This window comes from Lotus japonicus, chromosome 1 (assembly GCF_012489685.1).
Source record: "Lotus japonicus ecotype B-129 chromosome 1, LjGifu_v1.2".
Classification (NCBI taxonomy): domain Eukaryota; kingdom Viridiplantae; phylum Streptophyta; class Magnoliopsida; order Fabales; family Fabaceae; genus Lotus; species Lotus japonicus.
In genome coordinates, this window is record NC_080041.1 from 119268651 (window position 1) to 119293782 (window position 25132).

General features: G+C 36.9%; 1 protein-coding gene across 1 annotated transcript; it reads right to left on the reverse strand.

Moving 5' to 3' along the window:
• Positions 1 to 1658: 1658 nt before the first annotated feature.
• On the reverse strand, positions 1659 to 25132 carry LOC130729829 (transportin MOS14). Its single transcript, XM_057581665.1, has 24 exons — positions 24668 to 25132; positions 24078 to 24176; positions 23706 to 23930; positions 23482 to 23601; positions 23200 to 23283; positions 23057 to 23116; positions 18550 to 18678; positions 18240 to 18301; positions 17105 to 17161; positions 15942 to 16065; positions 13740 to 13874; positions 13113 to 13193; positions 10668 to 10781; positions 10481 to 10560; positions 10142 to 10277; positions 9660 to 9809; positions 8966 to 9051; positions 8022 to 8209; positions 7835 to 7927; positions 5981 to 6168; positions 5711 to 5822; positions 4017 to 4174; positions 3109 to 3225; positions 1659 to 2494 (listed from the first exon to the last, which is right to left on the reverse strand). Exons 1-24 carry the CDS (start codon positions 24875 to 24877, stop codon positions 2270 to 2272), a joined length of 3033 nt encoding a protein of 1010 aa, XP_057437648.1. The 5' UTR covers positions 24878 to 25132; the 3' UTR covers positions 1659 to 2269.

A 25132-nucleotide genomic window follows, 5' to 3' on the forward strand; every position in this document is an offset into this window, starting at 1 on the left:
CTATGTTAGAAAATCATAGCACCATGGTCTTTTTTCATGTGAACTAGCGACTGAGCTAACCATTATACGGGTGTGAGCTAATGTTGGCTAACGCAAGAAGTTGGATTACCTCAAAAGAATCACTCTCGATGATCAATTGGGGAAGACCCAGACTCATTACAACCTCTGTGGTGTCAACACCGCGTTCAATTCCGTAAGGAAGTTGTTCGAAAACTTCCTGCCACAGCCTTGTCGACATTAACCTTCACCCATTCAAGATCGGGTTTCTTTCACCCATGTGTTTGTCCATGGGTGTGTCTAGGATAAAAAATGTTACGCTGCTCACCGAGTAAACCCATGCTCCACGCTACAACACCTGTAATCGCTGCTCCATACCCATGCTTCTTATTACCCCCTGAATCTTTGTTGTATTAAGCTCAACTCTGCTAAATACCCAATCATTCCTCAAATGCCAAATTGCCCACAACGTCGTTGCAAAAAACCGAGGCCAATCAACACCATAAGAAGTGATTTTTGTGCCCCATATGTTACAAGAAAGCCACTCGTCCCAATCTGCATTGAAAAAGTCACAGTCCAGCCCACTCTCCTTTGGAAACCTCTCCAAAATTCACACACCTTACTACAGTCACGAAAGAGATGAAGAAGCTCCTCCCTGTGTTCATCACATAACGGACAACAACCAAATTATCCCCCCCAATCCTTTTCATAAAGCAAACTGTGAACAAGTTTCCAAGCGAAACCTCATTAGTCATCAATCAGTATGACAATGACCACTCCTTAAGCCTAATCCCCTGTTTTCTACTTGACAAAGAATACATCACTTATGCACAAAACTATGTTTTTAAAACCACAAGACAACAACTTATTTAATCATAAACAATGTTTTAAAACTAGACTTGTAACTAACATTGCTAAATAAACGTACTTATTTACGGTTGCATGATTCAACCCTAATCGAAAAAGTGATGATTAAAACTATTTTTGATATATTTATTATATGAAGAAATAATCCCCCAAAGCACTAAGATCATGTTAAGTGGATAAACATCTCCAAATAAATCTTTCTCCACACGCACCACCCAAGAATCGAACCTTAGACTAAATGTTCAAGGAGCTTAGCTATCTACCGGTTGTGCTAAACCTTGTTAGTATTTAAAATAGAATTTAACTTAAGATTTTATGCAAGTAAATGACTTCATAAATATTGTAATATTAAAAAATTATTTAATTAATGGTTCAATCATAGTTCAACTACGATTGAACCACTAAACCGTGAACTGATAATTCTATCGTTTTAATGACTGATCCCATTTTGAAAACATTGATTTTAACCAGTTTTTCACAGCCAGCTTTACTGAATTCGAACCGATCCAAGTCCAACTGATTCTTTACTTGTGATAACCGATCTATGAACTAGGCCCAAAAATTGACAAAACAAAACTAGGCCAGAAAAAAACCTGATTTATCAACAGGTTTGTTTAGTCTTTACATCAAAGTCAAACTGATCCCCGTTAATTTTCAAAATACAGATAAATTAAAATTAATGTAAAGTTTGCTATTTGGCATGTACTTTAGTCATTCCAACAATTAGATGGTAAACATTTATTTATGTATCCAACAGTATAAAATACAACTAATTAGAGAAAGGACCAAACTACTTGATAGGGTAATTGATCATCTAATTTCAAATTGTAAGACCCCCTGGTTTTTAATTGTTTTCATTTCTTTCTCTCACTGCATTTCATCTAACCAGCAAGTTCAGCTTACAACAAAATGCAACTCTTGCTAATAATGGCTATTTAGTTACTGCACCAACCATCCATTTTTTCTAAAAGAAATTATTATACAACAAGAAAAACAGCTACTTCTATTATAATTATTCAAGCTGTTTCATGTGGTACAGCAAAAATGACTTTAGATGTCATTAATTTCCTTTTCTTCAAAACCTCTAATTCCACCAGCGGATGTTCCTTCATGGATATCCATCCTGTACAATTTGAAAGAAAAAAAAGGAAGGGGGTGTCCTTTCTAACCTGCTTTTTGAGGGTCAAAATTGTGGACATTACTGTACAGATGGGAGAAATACAGAAGAAATGGCAATGGAAAATGGAGAGGCATGTCAGAATGGTAGGGCACCACAGAGGACCACATATGCGACTATACATACCTCATCAATTTACAACAAATGATACAGGTTGCCCCGTCAACTATTGAACCTGCATGCTGAAACACAGAAGTTAGAGACTGATCTAACATGTTCACGCAGTCCTCAAGTCAGATTTGGAATATTTCGATGAGCATCAGCGAATTCCCGAACCAGACGCTTCAAAACTCTCCCACCCTTTCCTTGCATGTGTCCAAAATTACTCTTCACTCCATCAGAGTTCTTGCTCTCAATATAATCAGTAGCTGCATCAGTAAGGGCCTTTGACCAGAGTGGAACTATGGTTTCTGCTTCTCCATGGTTTAGGTATTCCACAGGAAGAGCCTGAACCTGAAAGTTAAATTGTCAATCCAACTGACCACAGATTGGACAGGGGTTGAAAAGAAATGAAAACTACAAACACAAAAAATCAATGGCCAAATAGACAGCAAAGTCCATAATTGAGCTAGACACTAACTAACTTGCACTGTTCATGAATTGCCAGGACATGACAACTACTGATAAAGATGCACCAGATTACACACACCATGGAATAAATTGTTACAGTTCCATACCCAATGCACATTAGCATAAGCATCCATTAGATCACTAATTCCCGGCCCTTGTATAAGTATTTAAAAATTGAAATCATAACATATTGTTCAGCCAGCACAGAACTTGAGACATTCTATGAAAGATCATTTCACTGATTCAGTTACAAGTTAGTAGTTGTTGAATAACTTCAGTCTAGGTGGAAGTAAATGAAAATCAAACCACTCATGGCTCAACTCGAGTGAGATTTTGTTCTAGTTTGATAGTGTCTACTCTGGGATAGATTGAGCCTTGATCCAACACTTACTGCTAAATTCCATATAGGACAAGTCAAATACAATAACAAATGTTAAATGCAACATAATAGCTATATATGCAAGCAAAAGGACACAGCAAGAGAGAGGGAGAGAGACCGCTGATTGCAGCCACCCGTGAAAAGTCTGCCAGCAAAGTATAGCCTTCCATGTTGTTCTTTCGGATAAAGTACAAATTGCCGCCAGTTGTTGCAAAATTGTTGCACACTTATGAACCTATCAGGTAAATGAAAAGTATTTTAGTAATGTTTCACTCAAAACTAAAAGCCTTCATATATCAGGCTTAAAGAACATTTAATGACCCATCAGATGCTTTCGGCTTATTAACATATCAGGAAACCATATTGAAGGGAGAGATAAAGCTACATATTGTCAAACCGACTAAAATCAATTAACACGGGAGGTTCAAAAACCTATTTTTCAATGTAAACTGTTTTCTTTAAGTCCTGTTCTCGCTTTTTGAGAATCGTAGAAGTAATCCAAGAAAAAATGTATTTGCCAGACTTCCTCCTAAAAAAAAGAAACTAGATGTCAAAGCCTAGGGACAATCTGGGGGAGAAAACGGATTAATTTCTACATGAAATGCATCAGACGAAAAAAGAAAAGGTTCCAAAATGAGAATTGTTTCTAAAGAAGCAGAATCAAAATCTCCACAGTTTACCATTTCCCCTTGCCTCTAATACATCATATTTACTTACAATTGTTGGATATTGAAAATATTAAATCAATTTGATTAGAACCAGCCATTGAAGAAGGACAACTGATTTTTATTGACGAAACACTATGTATGCCAAGGTTGTTCGAGAGAACCTGACCTATCCCTATTTCCAATTACAAAAGATCCCTGAAGATAATATTTCTCTCCAACTCTTACATTTAAAACATTTTCTCTCACTCTATAACTAACTCTCTCATGCTAACCAAAACTACCTCAACTAACTAGCTAAACTTCTAACTAACCATGGGTACCTGTCACAATTCTTTAAGAGGAAAGCTGAGATACTTACCCGCGACATAGCAGACACACCGAGTAAAGCATACACCACATTAGATACAAGCCCCTCTCCGCTGTGAGATATGACATGAATGGCCGTGTTGTTGAATGACTCCTCAATAATACAATTCATACACTCTAACAAAGAGACAAGGCCCACATCTAAGAAACCTGGAGAATCAGAAAAATGAGAGCCAATCAACCGCATGTAGTAATTAAATGCACACTTGTCAATATTATATATCTAATTCTATAGAACTAAAGGTTAAAAGGTAAACAAGATTAAACGCACATAATTAGAAGGAAAAGACAAAGCTAAATATTAACTGTTGAAAGTGTTCAGATTTTATTTAATTCGACGTATGGTTTTCTTAGTTAGACTGATCATAATCCTTAAACTTTAGGTATCAAATATTTCTTGAACTATTGTTCCCTCACTTTGACTAATGTTCCTATCCCTACTGCTCCTCTAGATGTATCAAATATTTCTTGAACACTAGTGATGACAATGGGTAGGGTCTGGATATGACACTGTAGCACATGTCCCTGTGTAAAATAGATACATGTCAACATCCCATACCTGCATGAGTACTTGAGTAGCAACGTTATTACACGTACCTATATACCTTAACTCGGACCAATTACCCTCATTCTAGTTAACTTGAATATGGTATCCTGTGATGTGTTTATTCGACAAATTAGAAAATTTAATGTTATTAAATTCTAACATTAACATTCAAAACATCAATAAATAATCTAACTATTTAAAAAATCTAACATTGACATTGAAAATACATAACTCAATTGAGAAATATTAAAAAATCATCGCTTAATTTTAAAAGCGTTGCAAATATGACTATTTAACTGAACTAAACAATTATTTAACTTTTTTTAGAATTATAATTATATAATAAAGAAATAGGCGACACCCAATATCTCATCTTATACGACCATTGTGTATCTTATCCTTTCCTGTGCAGCCAGACATCCATCTTAACATTCTCATCTCTGCTACTCCAATTTTGTTCCCATGTCCCGTTAAAGGCCAACATCCGCTACCATATAGGATATAAGCAATTCAGTAAAACTTTCCTTTGAGCTTAGTAGGTATTTTGCGGTCACAGATGACTCATGATGCTTTTCTTCATTTTAACTAACCAGCTTGAATGTGCTCTAGCATAGTGACTTGCAGGAGGAGATTTATATGGAGTAACCCCCTGGATATGTGGCTCTGTAGGAGCCAGGTCTTGTAAGTAATACAAATACCTCGAGCTCGGTTTAGCGGTTTAGCAGAGTTCTACAATATTAATCATGTGCTTTATGAAGATGACATTATGATCACATGGGATGACCAGGAGGGCATTAAGGTCCTAAAATAGCACTTAAATCAGCACTTTCAGACTAAGGATTTGTATTCTCTGCATTTCTTTCTTGGGATTGAGGAGGCATAATCAAAGTCAAGCATTACTATCTCTGAGAGGAAGTATGCCCTAAACATTTTTAAGGAAACAGGTCTTGTAAATTGCAAAGATGGCCTCAATTTGTCTCTCAAGGCTGTCATGAAGCATTGACCTTTATTTCATTTTGACATTAAAACTGCTCTTGCTCATAAAGATATCCAACTAAATTCAATCTTTAATTGAAGATTACTTATGCAACAGGTAGATGACAATAACAACAACCAAAAGTAATATAGACTTATCTTACAAGATAAATATGACATCGCAGCTAGCGCAGCACCGCGGTGCATGGCTGTGCAACATATAGCTGCTTTCTGGATAGAAACTTCAAGAAGAGAACCACATGCTGAAAGAGTATCCTGTGGCACATCGTCTAACAGGTAAAGATTTTTACCACAGAAAATAAATATAATCAAAGCAATCAACCACCCCTTTTTTCAACCTCACTGAAGAATCAAGATCCCCACTGTCACTCCCACAAAAAAAAACACAAGGCAAATGGAAAGATTTTAACAACCTTGTTACAGGAACGAATAAACGTGGATGTGAAATTGGTGTAGGCCTCCACCAAGTCAGGTTCTTGGTCACATATGTAAGAGGAAGTTAGAGCCATTACAGAAGTTGCATGGGTAAATCTTTCAAACATGGTGACAAATAAAGGTCCATACTCCTCTCGGTGACCAAATTCTTCAATGACAATGGAAGCTGAAAAATATTATTTGAATTAGCAAATTAGTAACGGTTCATTGAACCAAGACAGAAGGAGCTCAATAACATTATCAGCATATGAAAAGAGACCCAAAATCATAAGTCTTCATTATGACAAACGATATAAAATAATTAAACATATATAATGTAAAAAGTTTAAGATAACTTGCATAACACTGTCGATTGTCGAATGAAACATTTGCACGATAAAAAATATACAACGATCTTTAGCGGATTAGCCTAAATAGCATCCCCCCTCCCCCCCAAAAAAAAGGGTAGGGCATCATCTATGAATTAAGAAAAGGAAAAAAAAGTTAAAACAATGTAAGAGAATAACTTGGATCAGTTTATAAGGTAATTATTTTCAGTTCTAAGTGAGACATGTGAATTAACAGAAAAACAACAGGAACCAAGCCACTAAACACTAGGTGGGATTGTCTACTTAAATCAAGTAAAGCCACAATAACGTTTAAAGAATTTAAGTCTAATTCTCTCTGTGGTTTGGCCCATAGTTGTTGGGTAAAGGAAATTAATGGTTTTATATTGTATTTTTGACACGTACACTCACACAAGAGGCCATTGGGCTTCAAGCATGGACAATGCACAAGCCCACCTACTTTGTATTGAAATTCAACTTTTTTTATAACTAATTTGAGGCAAAAAGGAATGAAATCTTGACCACTTAGTCATAGAGGCTCTGATAGCATGTCATGAACCAACTATCCCAAAAGCTTAAGCTGTTGAGTAAAGGGCAGATGAATGTTTATATATTATATTTCTACCAATATCTAAACCCTAAAAAAACAATTGAATGAAATTTTTGTTTCCAGTTTTTTAAGCTCAATATCAGATAAAAATTTACAAAAAATTTATGATTAACTAGTTAATTTAGTTCCCACCATTTCACTTAATTTTAGATCTATTTCTTATTCTGTAAAGCTATGATCTAGTAGCCAAATAAGGATCAGATCAGCTTAGTTACTTGCCAAATTCGCATTATGATAGCCACATCATCAGTTATTAGAAGATTCATCATGGTGAATAATCACATAAACTTGATTATAAACTTAAAACTATAAGTACACATTAGATACTTCTAAACTAAAGTGCCAAGGATCAAGAGTACTTAAATCTTAAGCTTAAACTGAGTTAAGGCACCATGACTTACTGAAGGGGGAAGATATCTCATATATGGATTAGATTTTAAGAAAACTGTAAGCCCAACTATAGGAAGAGGCCAAGCAAATAGTTTTCCCATATGCCAATGACCCGACAGTTGCTTCACCACTTGCAAGGATGAGCATAAATTCATGGTGCCAATATCCATACACTAACATCAGCAATTTGAATTCAAATTCAATTAAATGATGAGGCATATGTTGGATTGTCCATCTAAAACATGATGAAAGATGTGTCCAAAAATATGGAATAAAATGTTGTTATCAAATGATGCTTTCTTGATTGACAAATCATATGGGGAAAAAAACTGTAAATACGAACTAAAATCACTCTTTTATTTCCCCTAATTATGGTGCATGTACCACTGTACCAGTACTTTCCAAAGGCAACAAGATCTAACAATCAATTCAGCCAGTACAGTGCCAGGAAACTCAGAATATGGGTAATCAGGTGTTAAATAAACAAAGGATACCATAGGACCTACCAGTTCTTATATAACACTCATGACTTTGGAATGAAACAAAATTTGTGGAAAGCCAATCTAACACTTTGGGCAGTAGTGTCACAAAATGCTGACCTGCAAATTCAAGAAAATAAAATAATATATTTCACGAGACAGGAAGAACCCATGAACTGTCAATAAATGTGTCCAAAAAGAAAACTGAGTAAACCTGAAGATTGAATAGCTAGTGAAAGGGCCCGGCAAGCTGCTATGGATAAATTGCCACTCTCCATATGCTCAGAACTAAAAATTTTCTCCAAGATGGGCCAGAAAACTCTAAGCAGTGAAAGTATTAATTCATCTGCCTCAGGTTCAGTCGCCACCGATATGGGAAGATGACTGAATATAGTTCCCATTCTGAATTTAAAGGATTACCAATGAGAGGAGGATAAAAAAAATGATCATGACAAATTCAAAATGACAAAAACCAATTATAAAGAAAGAACAAGCATAAGTGTATAACAATTAATGAATTATAAGAAAATTAAACTGCAGAACTCACGCATACAAGCAATCTATTCCATGTCCAAAATGCAGAGTATGAGCATCAGTTGTTTTGGTATGAGAACTTTATTTATCTCCAAACCCACATTTGAATGGAAGCAAAAAATAAAGCTAGTGCATGTGGATTGGGAATTTAAATCACTTTTAACATCAAACCAACTTTTAACAAAAATCAAGTTTAGCAAACGCTCACCCAAACAGTGTCTACACAAAAATATTGTTGCTTCTACAGCTTTTGCTGAAAACTCAAAAACATATAGAAATTTTAGTGTTTCTTTTGACTTGTTGAAAAAACATCATGACAAAATCCAAGGAATGAGAATCAATCATCAAATATACACCAGATATTTAATAGACTGATAAATAGGGGAAAAAATGAAGTCTCAACAACTGAAAAATGAAGACTAAAGTGAAAAAGTATATATAAAGACTGATAGACAACTAGTTTTTTAATATCCAAATTATACATCAGACACTAGATTGAAAGCCCAAATCAGCTTAATCAAGAAAAAAATGCTATGAACGGAAAAAAAACTGGAAGATCTACTAAAATGAACTTAATCGGCTCAAGTAAACAGAGCATTCCAAACACAACAATCACTAGGATACCTGTGCAATCCTCTAGAGGCTGCACTCAAAATTTGTGTGTAAGAAGCAGGGTTCTGTTTAAGAGAAAGGCTCTTATCTGGATCAACCTGAAAAATTTAGGATGAGATCACCAATTCAAAGAGCACAGTACACAGAAAATGCACTCAAAATAGTGCATTAAGAAATATAATGGGAAAAGAGGTTGTAACAGATTGTAAGGATACATACTTGTACCATGTATAATGTGTGAATTAGTTAGTTGCACCTTGTTCTGTTAATAATTATTATAGTTAGTTAGCTATCAGTTGCAAAGCTGTAACTAACTCTCCCGAGTCAGTTACAGCTGCCACATGTATTTAGCAGTTGCTCAAGCAAATAAAATTTGTGATAAAAATAAGATAATAATAGCTAGTAATTTATTATTCAGAGATAAAAGTAATAATAGCTGGTAATTTATTATTTACTATGTGCTAAATTATCAGATCCAAAGGAAAATTAATGTTTCCACTTCATCTTCATAAGAAAATTAATATACAGAAAACTATGATTTCATTGTCCAAGAACACCTATAAAACATTTTACATGTGAAACGACATACTATGCTGATAGAATACAGGTGAAATGATACACTATGCTGATAGAGTACAGTTGAAACAACCAGCAGGCATCACACAGTCGATATAAGTAGTGTGCAAGATGGGAAAAGAAGACTCACAAGCTTCCCAATAGCTTCATAACTGGATGAAAGCAATCTAGCCAATAAGTTGCTCTTTAGTTCTTGATTGGGAACAGAACCAAGGACCAAACTTATTGCCTGCATAACTTCTTCCTCATCTTCCAATGATAAATGCCACTTCTCGAGGCCCTACAAAAACAAGAATGACATAAATGGCTCAAAGAGAATCCATTATTAAGTCAGATATTTGAGAAAGATATCATATACTCTGATCTGGAAAGTTAGAGGATATTGTATGAAAGCAATTCCATAAACTCCTCCCATTAACAACGCAGAGCATTTTTTTTTGGCTCTATCCACATTACATAGAAAAATTGAACTGGATAACTCATGAATATCAAAACATGTAAAGAAAAAGTATGATATCAACAGAAATTAATGCAAAAATTGGCATCATACAACTCCACTCGCAATATTATCATTCAGTTATTTACTCCAATGTAAGCACAGGAGTAACTCACCTCTCCAATCCACATTAAAATCTCCAAATTTGAAGGTTCATAAATTACTACTGAAGCATCTTCACAGATTTTACGCAGGGCAGATGCGCAAGCATTTGAAGAAAGAGGCTCTGAAATCCCAATAGCAAGAAATAATCTGAAAGTAGAAGGTAGCACAACTTGAGATGTGAATATGGAGAATTGTCTATCAACAACTAGTCCACTAAGTTCAAATCTTAAATCCTGACCAGATATATATCCAAATGATCACATTATAATTAAAAATAATAACATGAGATAAGAGACCAATTAATCCATTAACCATGAACACAACAGGAAAGTGGAGTTCTTAGTACTCACAGCAAGGGTCTAAAATTTTCCTTAAAAGCAGATACCCACTTGGAATAAGAACCAATAGCATCCGCTAGAGATCTGTATACCTAAAATAAAATTACACTTTTAAATCAACAAGCAAATAGAACAGCAAACTGCTTAGAAACAAAGAATGCTAATAGAGGGAATGAGAGAAAGTTTATGTGTAACCCACAATGCAAATGAAACCCTTTAAGCCATCAGAAGGCTTAGTGGACAACATGGTCACCAACTGCATGATTACAGAGAAACCGTAACTTTGGCCATCCTGTATGATCACATCGGCAGCCTGGAGTAAAGCAAGTGTTACCATAAATAACAAGGGTGTAGCATAAGTGCATAACCAGTCTATGATCTTAAAAGGTATAATATAACCACAATAGCTACTGTGGACAAGCCACAATTGCTGACCTTTGAGAACAACAACAGGTAGACTCATAATACTCAACTAGCAGCAGCAATGGAAACTAATCTTAGGAAGTTAGCTACTACAGCATAAATGCAAACATGCATAATGAAAAGAATCTAAAAATATGTAAGAGAAAAAGAATAATAGAAAACAAATGTTGAAAATACTACCTCCGTTCCTTATTATAAGAACCAAAAAACTACCTCACGCAGTTTAGGAGATCTAGTTAAAGTATTTAAGTGCATTAAATTTGTTCTCAATTAATATTGAACTTCCAAAATTGCCCTTAACCCACTTTCTTAATTTCTATACATCATTAATGCTTAGGAGAGTGGAAAGAGAGAGAAAGTTCAATGACCAATGTGCACCTCCAATTTGGTTCTTATAATAACGAACGGAGGTAGTACTATTCTAGGATAGAGTATTTCTCTTTCCATTTATTTTCTTCAGCCAATATAACCTTGAAACAGTGTAATTATTAGGACAGATTTCTATTCCTCTTTTTTTCTAATTTTCAATAGTTCGGAATAATTTACATTTTCCTACAAATATGAGAGCCTGTATTAATTGATCACTGAATAAAATTACTATTATTCAAACCATTTGAAGTTAGTATCAGAAATCCAGATCCTAGGGGACTCTGATCCAGCATCTAAACCCTAGTTGCCATCATTGCGGAGTTAGAAGCTTAGCCACCTTCACTGCGGTTAGCATTGGGTTGCCTTAATTGCACTAGCTGTTTAGTCAAGCACCGTCATTGTGCTTCTATCTCAGAAACATAGCCTGAATCCAATCCCCCAGCCAGCACTAATGGGTTTCTCTTCCGGCACGACATTTCACACACTACTGTACAGGGCCCCATCCGTGATGCTGTTGCCATAGACTTGATCGCTGAACTTCCCCCACCTATTTCAGGGTTAGATTCCCCCCAGGTAAGAGTGTTTTAGGGGCTGACAGTGCCTTGGCGCTTGGGTACCTTGACTCAACTCTCAACTTGGAGAGGGTTCAGCCATCAGCACGTGCATTCGATGCTTGTTTCAAGATTGACGCTTTACCCAGTGCATAGTCTTTGCTTATAATCATCTACCATAACTGAAGAGCGTTACCTGGTGCATATTCTTTGCTTATAATCATCTACCATAACTGAAGAGGGGGTCCAGATCATAGCAAAGCTAAGTCGGAATATCTAAGAGAATTAATGGAGTTCTTTAGTAAGCCATCTTGCACTTCTCTAGCCCTAATTGGGACAGGTTTTCACCTCTTATCCTTTAATGCTCCTGGTAATAAAAATATCTAGATTGTTGACTCTGGTGCTACAGAACATATGACACTTATCCTTCGCTTTTCTCCTCTTACACTATGTTATCAGGTAAACACCACATCTATGTGCCTAAGGGATCAAATACCCCCTTTACTTGACGAGGTAACATTCAAATCCAACTTTCTCTTCCTCTAAATAACGTGCTTCATGTTCCAAAACTCTCCCATAATCTTGTGTCCATTCACGAACTCACCCAAGATTTGAGCAATGCAGTGACTCTTTTCCATTCCCATTGTGTTTTTAAGGATCTTGCCACCGGGAAGACGATCAGGGTTGCTAAGGAAAGGGCGGGCTCCAATAATCTTGTGTCCATTCGCGAACTCACCCAAGATTTGAGCAATGCAGTGACTCTTTTCCATTCCCATTGTGTTTTTAAGGATCTTGCCACCGGGAAGACGATCAGGGTTGCTAAGGAAAGGGCGGGTTTATACTGTCATATCTGCAGCATTGGGAAGAATGAGGAAGTACCAAACAAAAGGCGTTCACTTCTAGTCACCAGACAAGGGGAGAATCTGCAACTTCAAATGGCTTCAGTACAGGCATATTGGCATCCTCCTTTTAGGGTCGTGTCATCATTGAACAATTGAAACTTAACAATTCTAAGTTCCTCCATAATTTTTATTCATTAAACTATCAATATAAAATACATCAATTCCCATGTGTGCTTCAATATTCTCTACTCAATTATGTCCTGACTTGACAGATGTACTTTCCACCCTACTGATGTTAGATCCCCATCTTTCAGGTATGGTAGCGCACATGTCAATATTTATTTGAGTATAAACAAGGTATCCAGAAGTTAGAACTCCGTTGCTTTTAAATCACAAGCCTGAATAACACAAGGAACGGGCTAATAAGCATCCTATGTGAAAACAGCAATTGGTACTCACAGCATTAAGCGCAAAAAGCTTGCTTTCCACTTCCTTCCAAGGGATTGATGGATTCTGAGATGCCCACCTACCAATAAAGAGCTGCAAATACAATGATATTGAAATTGAGAATTGAGACTTCACCAAATAAATTGACATGATGCACTGATGATAATGATCAATAAGAATGATTGAGATATTTTTTGAAAGCAGGCTGTGTACGTTTCGTCGTGAACTAACTATCCCAAAAACTTAACTGTGGCTGAAGACACGTGAACGGTTTTATATAATATTTCTAACACATTTAAATCACCTGAAACCAGATAAAAGAATATCTCCCATTCAAAACTCATGAACAATCAGCGATTATCGATTATATCTGATACTGAAGCTTGGAGTGCTAGCAACACACTCCTTATGATTGGTCTATTTACACGATAGTCAACATATTTCTCATTTATTAAAAAATATGTTGACTTTTTAAAAATTAAACCAATCACATTGAAGTGTGTTAGAAGTGTGTTTAAAAGGGTGTGTTGCTAGCATTTCTCCTGAAGTAATCATACCATAATAAAAGGTGCAAAACATAAAACTAAGTACTTGAAATAAATTCAAAATAGAAAAAGAAGTGCAACTTTCCCAAAGCACCTTTTGCATAAATATAGAAGATCCTAACATATGACATATATCCACCAAAAGTTCTACTAGGTTCATTCTGAAATGGACAAGCCCATCAGGTAAATCAATCACTCTTCCCTCATCATTATATGTAGAGTCATCCACCTGTTAAGAGTACCAGGAGGGAAAAAAAGTCAAACATTCAATCTTCCGAAATCTACGAGGATTCTCAATAAAAGATTACCACAATTTTTTTCAAAAAAAACTGAAGACCTACCAGTGTAGCTGTGCACTTGAATAAAAGCTACTCTGAGCATACGGTCACAAAAATAAATGAATTTTATGTTGTACCTTTGTTCTATAAGTAGTTTGATATTATCAAAGGGGGGAAATAGTAGATCAAAATCCATTAAACTTTGTCTGACCCAATTTTTTTTAACTTGGTATCATATGACCAGTCCTGCCAATAATCTCTTTATAAGCAAAACTAAGGGCTCGTTTGGTATGCTGTATAGTATAAGGCCTGATAGTATAAGGCATGATTGTATTAGGCCTGATAGTATAAGGCTTGATAAAAATTTAATACTATACAATGTTTGGTGTGACATTGTATAACATGTCGTATTGTTAAACTTAATACAATCATATGTTTGGTGAAGTCATAAATAATGATGGATAGTATAAAAATTAAATATTTGTTCAAAAGTACCCTTTAAACAAATTTTATAATACTTGCCAAAATATTTTCTTGATTTGAACTATGAAATAATTTAACAATCTTCCTAATAGCAATATAGAAATAGTTTTCATCAATTAAAATAACATGCCACACCTAGTCCTAAACAGTAATTGATCAAAACCAAGGGATATGCAAGCTACAGTCACGCTCAATGGCACAATAACAGATAATACAAATCAGAACATGTGCCAATCCTCCAAGCATGACCTCCCATCTGTTCTCCCTTAAAAACCACACCTTTCCGATGCATCTCCAAAGGCCATGGATCAAGCTTGTTTCTCTCCAAACTATCTAAGGCACAAATTTCATAGAGAAATATGTTATTTTTCTTTGAATCTTGGTGATATGAGGTTAAAAACAAGCCCAGAGGGTCGAGAGCTTCCAGAAATCAGGTTCTGGAAATTTTCCGGCGGGTCTTCGCTGGAGAAGAAGGCTGATGACGGCGGAGAAACTCGCCGGAGATGAAAATGCAGAAAGGGATTGTTCCTCTCTTCAATCTGGTTACTATGGTGACGTTTTCGCGGCCAATGGAGGTTGGAGAAGAGGGATTTCGTCAGTTGCAGGTCGATTTGCTCACCGGGGAAGCGTCCAGATCGCGGCGGAGCTTCCTCCGATGGGTTCCTGGGTTGTTCCTCTTCAAGTTGCAGGTTAGAAGCGGTGATTTTGTGGAGGTTTTGGGTCTGGTTCGAGAGCCACAGATCTCACAGAAAGAGAAATTTCTAGTTGGGGGAAACAGCGTGAAAGGAGAGGAAGGTGAAAGGAGGAAGAAGAGGAAAAGGGGCTAGGAGAAAAAATAGAAAAGAGGAAGAAGAGGAACAGGGGAGGAAGAAGATGAATGAAGGCCACATAGGAAGAAGAGAACGTGTGATGATAGATGAATGAGGCTAGGGTTGGAAATATTTTTAAGTAGCTAATACATCAAAACTTATCAGGCCTTATCCTCCCTTTGAGTGATGTATTAAGTTATCCATCATTTTAATGTATTAGAAGAGATTGATGGATAAAGTTATCCAATACGATGTAAGCCCAAACACCTTATAAGCATATAACGTATTGTATAAGCTTATACAATCAGGCTTAATACGTTGTACCAAACGGGCCCTAATATATAACAACCCTATTTTTCAAATTTCACATGTAACAATTCTAAATGCTATAGCCAATATTCATCAAATATGGGCTATAGTAGTTCAGGCAACTTTCCTTCACTCTCTTTTAACTAAAGAATGAACCAGTTTAAAGATTGTCCTAAAGTAGATTTTCCCATGAGCACCAATTCATTTTCAATGGGAATAACCATAATAGGTATACAGGCAAAATGTACGACTTCAGATACTCAGACAATACAATGTATGGGGACAGGTGATGAAAATGATATATCAAATATTACCCCCTTACCCCTTCCCCCAAAAAAAAACAGAAAGAGAAAAATAAGCCACATGACAGCAATCCAAGCCCATACGGAAGAAAAAAATCAAAGAGTAAGAATTAACCTGAGAACGCAATAACAGTGAATCAAGTAATGCTGAGAACACAGGTGAAAAAATGTCTTCCGCGTGTTTTCTACTTTCTCTGTCATCTTCATCAATTCCAAGTATATAGCTCGCAAGAGTAGACCTGCGAGAATATATTTTGAGCTTATGATGAGTGCAAACTTAGATATCATCTAAAAGAGAGAGGATGATAAATTAAAAGCAGAGAAACCAAAGAAGCTATAGAGTACAAGGCACCGTAATCTGTCTGTGTATCAGTACTCTACCAAGCATCAAAATTACAACCTATCACCATTCTCATGCATTTAGTGTACGGGAGAAAGAAAATCAAAGATTCTCACACATACAAGCATTACAAAAATTACAATGATAATGACTCACAATGCTGACCTCATGCACAAGTAAACATCATCCTGGTTGATATAGCAGAATGACTTATCATGCGAACACCCAGGAATTCACAGAACAACTAATTAGGGATAAAGTGTGTGTGTACGACAATCCATACATAGTTACTATATCTACTAAATGGGAGTATTGATCACAATGATTCAATCCTAACTATACATACATATTGATATACAGTCCCAAACTAGTTCCTAAAATTGCTACAAATTCTATAAACCATATATTACATGATATTCTATCATCCGAGCAGTGGATGTAACGAACTTGGTTTTGTTGAAAGAGCAAGACAAAACCTGCTCTAATACCAATGTAAGTCTAAGAACAATCTGATCAGAGATTAATTGTGATTATTATTTAGTAGTTTAAAATTAATTAAAATGATTCAATCCCAATCACACAGATCTACTATCCTAAATTAGTTCCTAAGAATCACCTAATTGATTCTACCATATATGCATATGTTACCACAAATATTTAAGATGTTTTAACATGAACATCACCACAGACGAGCATCAATCGATAATGTTATATCATAACTCAATAAACAATAAGCAAATGAACAATAACTAAATATTCCAAATACTTAGGAGAAAACATGCAACATGCAACTCTACCACAAAGATGTAAAAATAAAAATGAGAGCACACGGAGCAACATAGAGATCACACACACATATACATATGTACAACAATTGACATGAGTCGAGATAGGTAAAGTGAATAAACAATTGTGAAGCCTTACTAAAATTGCATTACCAAAACTGCAGGGTTGAGTCTGCAATCTCCCAATCTTCACATGGAAATGCTACACAGCTGCTAGCAATTCAACAGGTTAATCTCAACACGGACCAACTCTTAATAGTATGCTTTATGCAAGTAAGCTGATAAGAACATGATGCAAGTTCCGAAATTGAAAATATTTGTCTCAGTTAGCAGCCAAATATTTGTCTCCTTTATCTAGTTATATTTTAATATGAGAGAATCTTGGGTCCACAAACAACAGCATGAAGAGTTAACATTCAGCCATTATCAATATTATAAAAAAAACCAAACCGATCATTTAAGCAATGAAGACACTAGTTCATGGTTCATTGATTCAATCAGACATGCATACATGCATGTGTTTGAGTAGTCAAATTTTAAACTAATATAAAATGATCATATGATATGTATTGTAAGAGTAAAGAATCAATAATAAGATGATAAATAATAACAATTAACAATCCATGTATATAGATCCTTGTAACTTGATATTGGACCCTAATTTGGCTAAAATGTATTTTTATTTGATTAAAGAAGTACAAAAATTTAAAAACATAAAGAAATTAACCAGTTCAAACCGATTTTTTACAACTTTTGACAAGTTTTACTGGTTTGATCGTTTCTTTACTGTTTCTCACTAGTTTTGAGATCAGTTGGTTTCTTGGTTAAGCAGACCGGACGGTTTACCGATTTCCAATTGCACCAGCCCATCTAGTCCAGCTTTTAGAAGTATTCTTAGAATGTGGGTTAGGCCTAATGTTACCCCAAAAGCTAGCTCAGGCGTAAGGATTGCTCTACCCTTTATATTAAAAACTATTTTGGTCATATCTCTAGTCAACGTGGGACCTTAACACACACCCCTCACGCCCAAGACTGAACATCTAGAGCGTGAAGTTTGTTGGACATCTGCAGGTGCCCAATAAACAGAGGCGAGGATTGTTATACCTTCTATAAGAACAATTTTGCTCACATCTCTTGTCAATGTGAGACCTTAACAAGTATGATCATTACAAATGAATGGAATATCATCTAATAAATCTCTAAATTCATGGATTCCTTGAAACATAAAAAATGATTAAAAAAAAACTACGAGAATAAAAAACTATAAATAAAATGTTGATAATATCACCTCAGGAGCGCATCTGCCAGTGCAAGGGCTTCTGCATTTGCTTCGACAATTAGAGATGGAGCCTAGCGTACATCAAACAAGTGTGGCAAGTTAAATGGACACATGGTTAAAACAAGAGCATTGAAAATATAAATAATTAAATTATCATAACCATAGGTAATTTAGTCTCACATCACTAATATGTAACTAACAATAGTCACCATAAGTATGAATTTACATTAACAAAGCCATCTAAACAAGTAAGGAACAAAAAGGTGTCCATAACAAGGATTTTGGATATCCTAAGTAACTCTAATATCCATTCACTTACAGCCTGCCCAATTTCTGACAAGAGGCACGCTACGCCACCAATTACTTTCATGTCTCCCCTAGTCAGAGCTGGAAAAAGAAGTACTTCCTTCAGGTAATGTACTCTGCATAACAAAATTTGGGGCAATCCCTAAAAAAATCCAAATTAAAATCAATAGATCATTCATTCTCAGAGATAACCCATGGAAAATTCAAAATTACAATCAGTATAAAACACTAGATTCACTTAGTAAGCAGCCAAAGATTCACCTAAAATCTATCTAGAAAATATTAGGCACAAAAATCCAGAAATTTTTTAATTTCATATGTAAATGAACCAATGATGCAACAATAATAGTAAAAACTAAAAACCCATTGCTTCTAAAAGTCTTTTTCCCAAATGGCAAAAAGAAAACAAAGGGGGAACGCAATCTTGAAATATATATTTTAGCCAAAGTAAAAGCTTTGGGAAGAAATAAGGATTGATTCAGAAACACATGCTGAGAAAACATTTCAATTGTCTCCATTCTCGTGTTTCTACCAGAGATTTTAGTGTTATAAAATTAACTGTGTTGAGAAGTATCATATTGACTAGAGATAACCAAATAAGTCTTCATAAAGGGTAGAGCAACCCTCACCTCTAAGCTAGCTTTTGGGGTAGAGTTAGGTCTAACCCGAATTCTAATATGGTACCACTCTATCCTAGATCCGTTTATTGGAACCACCCATATATGGGTCACACACGCAAATGTTCATTCTAGCAAATTCCGCTCCAGATGTCCAACCCCTGGGCATCAGGGAGTGTGTTGAGAAGTCTCACATTGACTAGAGATATTGCCAAATAAGTCCTTATTAAGGGTAGAGCAACCCTCACTTCAAGCTAGCTTTTGGGGTAGAGTTAGGCCTTACTCGAATTCTAGTAAACTGGATGCTCAAAGTGCATGGTTTTCTGCTCCTACTCTAATTTTAGCTGAATGAGCTAAAATAACAGTAAAAACAATAATAAAATAAGCCAAATAGTCCAACCACCTGCCTCATACATGTTAATATGTTATATGCTTTCCCTTAAGATAAAAGGTCAATAAATGGACATAGAAAAAGGCCTACTAGCTGCCTAGTTATCAGAGGCTCAGCAAGAGTGAACTATAGAGAGTCAAAATATATGAGATTGTGCCAAATCTAAGAAATAAAAAGAAATCCACGAAAATTAAAGATAAAGGAACAACCAAAACCCATGAGTCAATAAAATCATGTGTAATATACTAATATTTTATACACCGAGTATCTGAAAATGTGTCAACTAAATGCCATAATTATCCAAATTCAATTTGAAACACTAAAAGTGGGTCATATTGATTATTCTAAAAGTAAAAATGTAAAAATCAGTTTTTGTGTAACGCCCCGATTTCTCGAGTGTCACACAGTAACCAACTTTCACAAATAATTTTCGCCGATTTCATTACTTATCTTGATTAGGTGATAAAAGATCATTTTCTCTTTAGAAAACACTTGAATACCACGTTTTAGAAACCTCATTAATGTTTCTCCGATTTACAACTTTAACTAGAAACAGCGGATTAATGAAAAACGGTTTGAATTAAATTCATGAACGGATTCGAACATAATCTATCACTGTCATAAAACCAACTGTAAATAAAAGAAATGCCGTGTCCACACCCAAGTGTGGAAAAACCACGGTGAAAGTAAACTGTGTACATCAAATAATCAAAGTTTCCATAAAGCTTAACAAAATTAAAGTAAGGTTCTAAAATGAATGCTCGCTCTCATAGGGTCCCCCAGTCATGCCATCACTGTCCCAGTCGCTCTGCAGGGTCGTCCTTTGGTTTCTCGTCCTCAACAGCCTGTCTTCTCTTTCTTAGTCTTGGTCCAACCAAGTTGTTGTGTATCCACCGTGCGCCTCCACCATATCGACGTGGTCCCATAACTGAAGCATCAGACTCGTCACAGGACACGAACTCAACTGGCGACTCCCCGAATCTCTCGTTCTCAAGTTGGTGGAATCTAGCAAGCGGATAGGGCATATCAATGACTCCCCCTTCAATCGTTCGGACCTCCACCAAGTTTCCGTCCCTGTCCATCCCCATGAAGCTCACATCCCCGACATAGACTTTTCGAGTCCCGGAGGAGTCGGCTCTCCAGGCCCGATCGTCAAGCTGACTATCAAGTCTCAGTGTCCAGTGATGGACGTGCGTCGTCGTCGTCAGCTTTGTACGGTCGGAGGTGTCGTACGCCCTTATGCTGGCATCAAGATGGAGAAAATTTGGTGATTGGCCCGGAATTGGTGCAACAGACCACCGAGGAAGTCAGGAGAATTCAGGAAAAGATGAGCATCAAAAGACGATTTGGGGTAGATGACGTCCACGACGACGACGCACGTCCATCACTGGACACTGAGACTTGATAGTCAGCTTGACGATCGGGCCTGGAGAGCCGACTCCTCCGGGACTCGAAAAGTCTATGTCGGGATGTGAGCTTCATGGGGATGGACAGGGACGGAAACTTGGTGGAGGTCCGAACGATTGAAGGGAGAGTCATTGATATGCCCTATCCGCCTGCTAGATTCCACCAACTTGAGAACGAGGGATTCGGGGAGTCGCCAGCTGAGTTCGTGCCCTGTGACGAGTCTGATGCTTCAGTTACGGGACCACGTCGATATGGTGGAGGCGCACGGTGGATACACAACAACTTGGTTGGACCAAGACCAAGAAAGAGAAGACATGCTGTTGAGGACGAGAAACCAAAGGACGACCCTGCAGAGCGACCGGGACAGTGATGGCATGACTGGGGACCTATGAGAGCGAGCATTCATTTTAGAACCTTACTTTAATTTTGTTAAGCTTTATGGAAACTTTGATTATTTGATGTACACAGTTTACTTTCACCGTGGTTTTTCCACACTTGGGTGTGGACACGGCATTTCTTTTATTTACAGTTGGTTTTATGACAGTGATAGATTATGTTCGAATCCGTTCATGAATTTAATTCAAACCGTTTTTCATTAATCCGCTGTTTCTGGTTAAAGTTGTAAATCGGAGAAATATTAATGAGGTTTCTAAAACGTGGTATTCAAGAGTTTTCTAAAGAGAAAATGATCTTTTATCACCTAATCAAGATAAGTAATGAAATCGGCGAAAATTATTTGTGAAAGTTGGTTACTGTGTGACACTCGAGAAATCGGGGCGTTACATTGTGGTATCAGAGCCGACTTCTCCCAGTACGGTGTGGTTCGGGGACGAACCAAGCGGAAGTTGGTGGGCCTGTGACGCCCGAGACCGACGAGGGCGGGGAGTGATCGCCGGTGCAGTGAGGCACGGACAAGGAGCGGCTCCTGGCAGGCTTCTAGGCGGAGGGGCACATGACTGAACCGATCTCACACCCGAACAAGAGGTATTCCGAGACTGTGTAGGGATGGACTATACAGTTGAGGAGGGCATATATGATTTGATTGTACTACCCATAACAACAAGTTGCAACTTCTTTTCGCGAGCCCAACTCATAAGAACTCCATGGTTAAGTGTGCTAGCCTTGGAGTAATATTATGATGGGTGACCTCCTGGGAAGTTTTCCCGGGAAGCGCGCGAGTGAGGACAAAGTGCGCTGAAAAGACTCGTGTTGTTACCGTGAGGCCAGTCGTCAAGTTAGGATGTTACATTTTGAGTTTTGGTCTATAACATTACTATTGCCTTAGTCAGATGCAATTAATCTCTAGGTATGATGCCCAAGGTATCTATTAGTAATAGGAAGGGTTCTCTTACTGTTCTTTCTTCTGTGTCTTATAAGCTTTTTCAATTTAAAGCCTCTCCTGGAATTGTTCTCTTGTCTGTTCATCATTTATTAATTCACCTTTCAAGGATTAGCTGTAAAAGGTTCCACACCCCAAACCTACTTTCATAGGTAAAATATAATTCACACTTCACAGCACCCAAACACTAAAATTTTCCCGTAATGATCAACCTATCCTTAACCTAAGATGACTCCAATGAGCCATCAATTCAGCTGTTATATCGGACCTAAACTAACCTAAAATTTCACCCTTGACCAGATAAAAGCTTTTGTCCATTGACTGTTTTATTTGAATATCATAGGCTAACCAATACATTCATCCAAGGATTATATAGATTGTGTCTGAATTACACGATGGAGTGAGTTATATATAATACATGTCATAAATATAAGATTCCTACTTTTTCTAATTAGGAAAATTACAAAACAAAATTCAGCATCTAATTTCCCTATTTACATTATTTCTAACTTATAGATAATATGAGGGCAAAGCTTCAACATAAACCATACCGATATAGTTACATATGACAATGTTAAGGACCTACCAAGTATAATATATACTATATAGTAGATAACTTCAAGACTTAGACACGTTATAAAATGTAGGAGCACAAGAAAGTGCATCTAGAATGACAATTTTAAAGGATTACATACACATGCAATCAAGCTAAACAAATAAAGAGGCAGGAGTCTGAATTGGGTTCCATCAAAGTGGAAAACCATACCTCATGTTTAGTCCCAAGTTCAACAAGAACTTCAATGGCCAGATCAAATGTCAAAGGAACCTACACAAAGAATGTGGATATGAATTAATCTTGACTAGTCATGAATACCATCTTAAGAAACAAGTGCATGAGAACCCAATTACCTGTAAGGAGTTGAATACAAAATTTAGAAGTGGGTGAGCTGGTAATGTTCCTGAAGAAATCTCGGAGAAGCAACCTGCCCTAATCTGAACACAAGGAGGCCATACTAAAATAAGATCAAAAGAAAACAGAAAATCTTTTATGAAGCTAAGGATAGAAGAGTATTCATGTTAAAACAAAATAGGACAGGAGAACCAAATCACAAGTCTTGTCTGGCAAGCAAAACCAGAGACAACCATTGCATAATTGCAAAAACCAAATGAGTTATCAGAATATTTCCATACCCAGCTCAAAAAGCAGCGCAAAATTTTCTTGTTCCTTTCATGATGTTGCACAGAACCATCAGAATTTATTTCAGATTGCTGCCGCAAGAACTCAAGAACCATAGACGTATGGGAGAGAAGCTGTAAAAACAGACATAAAAAAGTGTGTAGATGTCAGAGGGAGAGACAAAGGATTAACAGAAACACAATCATAGACGAATGTATCAGAGCAGAAGTTCCAAAACCTCCTGGGTATAGTGGCTTTTGTGCAATGAACTCATTTTAGAGTCAATACGTTGGCTGTCAACAACTTCCTCTGGGAGGACAGTGAGCATCTCGAGGACAGCCATATTGCCACCATCCTGGCTCTGCAGATTCTGGAGACTGTAAAAAAGCTGCTCAATCGGGTTTCCATGTGCAACAACTTGAAGTATGAGAGCAGATAGTGCAAGACAAATCTGCGTTAAGAGCTGCCATGACAATAACAAAGAGCCAATTTTAAACAAAACTACTGTCAGCACGAATCCGTCTATAAGACAAATAAAAATGTCTACATATATCACTTCCCTTGAAAAGAGCACACCTACAGAGTTATAAAAGTAAGAAAAACAATGCACCTGGGGAGGGCCACTACTGAATCTTTGGACTGCAAGAAGAAGAGCATTTAACAAAGCATCCTTAGCTCCCAATTGCAGTTGATAACCTTCATTTTGTATCTGTAATTTGAAACATGTAACATTAATTATTGCCATATGTCCCCGAGGTTAACTCAAGTGGTAAGAGCTAGGCGACATAAGGGTTGGGTGGTATAAAGCGTGAAGGATCCAAAGTTCGAACCCTGAGGAGGGACTAATTTACTAATATTACTAACAACTAACATTTGCCAATCAAAAAAAATTATGGCCGTATGCCGAACAGCTGAAGCGTCGGTCCTGAAGTTTCCATGAATTTCTATTTTTTGAGCTTCAAATCTTGAGATATTATATATTGGCAGCAAGTTACCACTAAACTCGTCACAATTTGGAAGTTTCTGCAAGTTTGACCGGAAGAAGAAAACATACACTTTTTTTCCATTTTCCACTGATGACAAGACAACGTATTAACTGACAAAATCAATTCAATTACAATTTTCCAAGTTTGTTCTAATTGGTGAGGCTAAAATCAACACAATGCTAGAGAGAGAGAGAGAGAGAGAAAGAGGGGACACCTTGCGTTTGAGAATCTGTGCGGCGAAGAACTCGACCTCGAAATTGGTGGTGTGGCGGCGATCGGCGGTGAGGATGTTGGTGGCGACGTCCCAGGCGGCGTGAGTTTGTTGGAACTGAACGAGCCACTGATTGGCTGCGACGCGGTTGCACGATTGGGTATCGTGGTTCAACACATGGACGGCCTCAGCTACCTTCATTGCCAATTCCATCTCCTCTTTCTCACTCACACTCACTCGCTCACTGTCTTTTTTATTTTTATTTTTTTTTTTCTCTCTATTTTCTGAGTGGTGGGTGGGTGAAGAATAAATAAATTAAAATAGGAAAAAGAGGAAGAGAATGATGATGGAATTGGAAGGTGGAAGGAAGGAGGAAGCGACGCCAGTGAATGAAACTGAATCTGTTAACCGTTGTTCCCCTCTTTCATCGGACGGCTATGGGAGATGAAACACCAGTTAGGGTCAGGG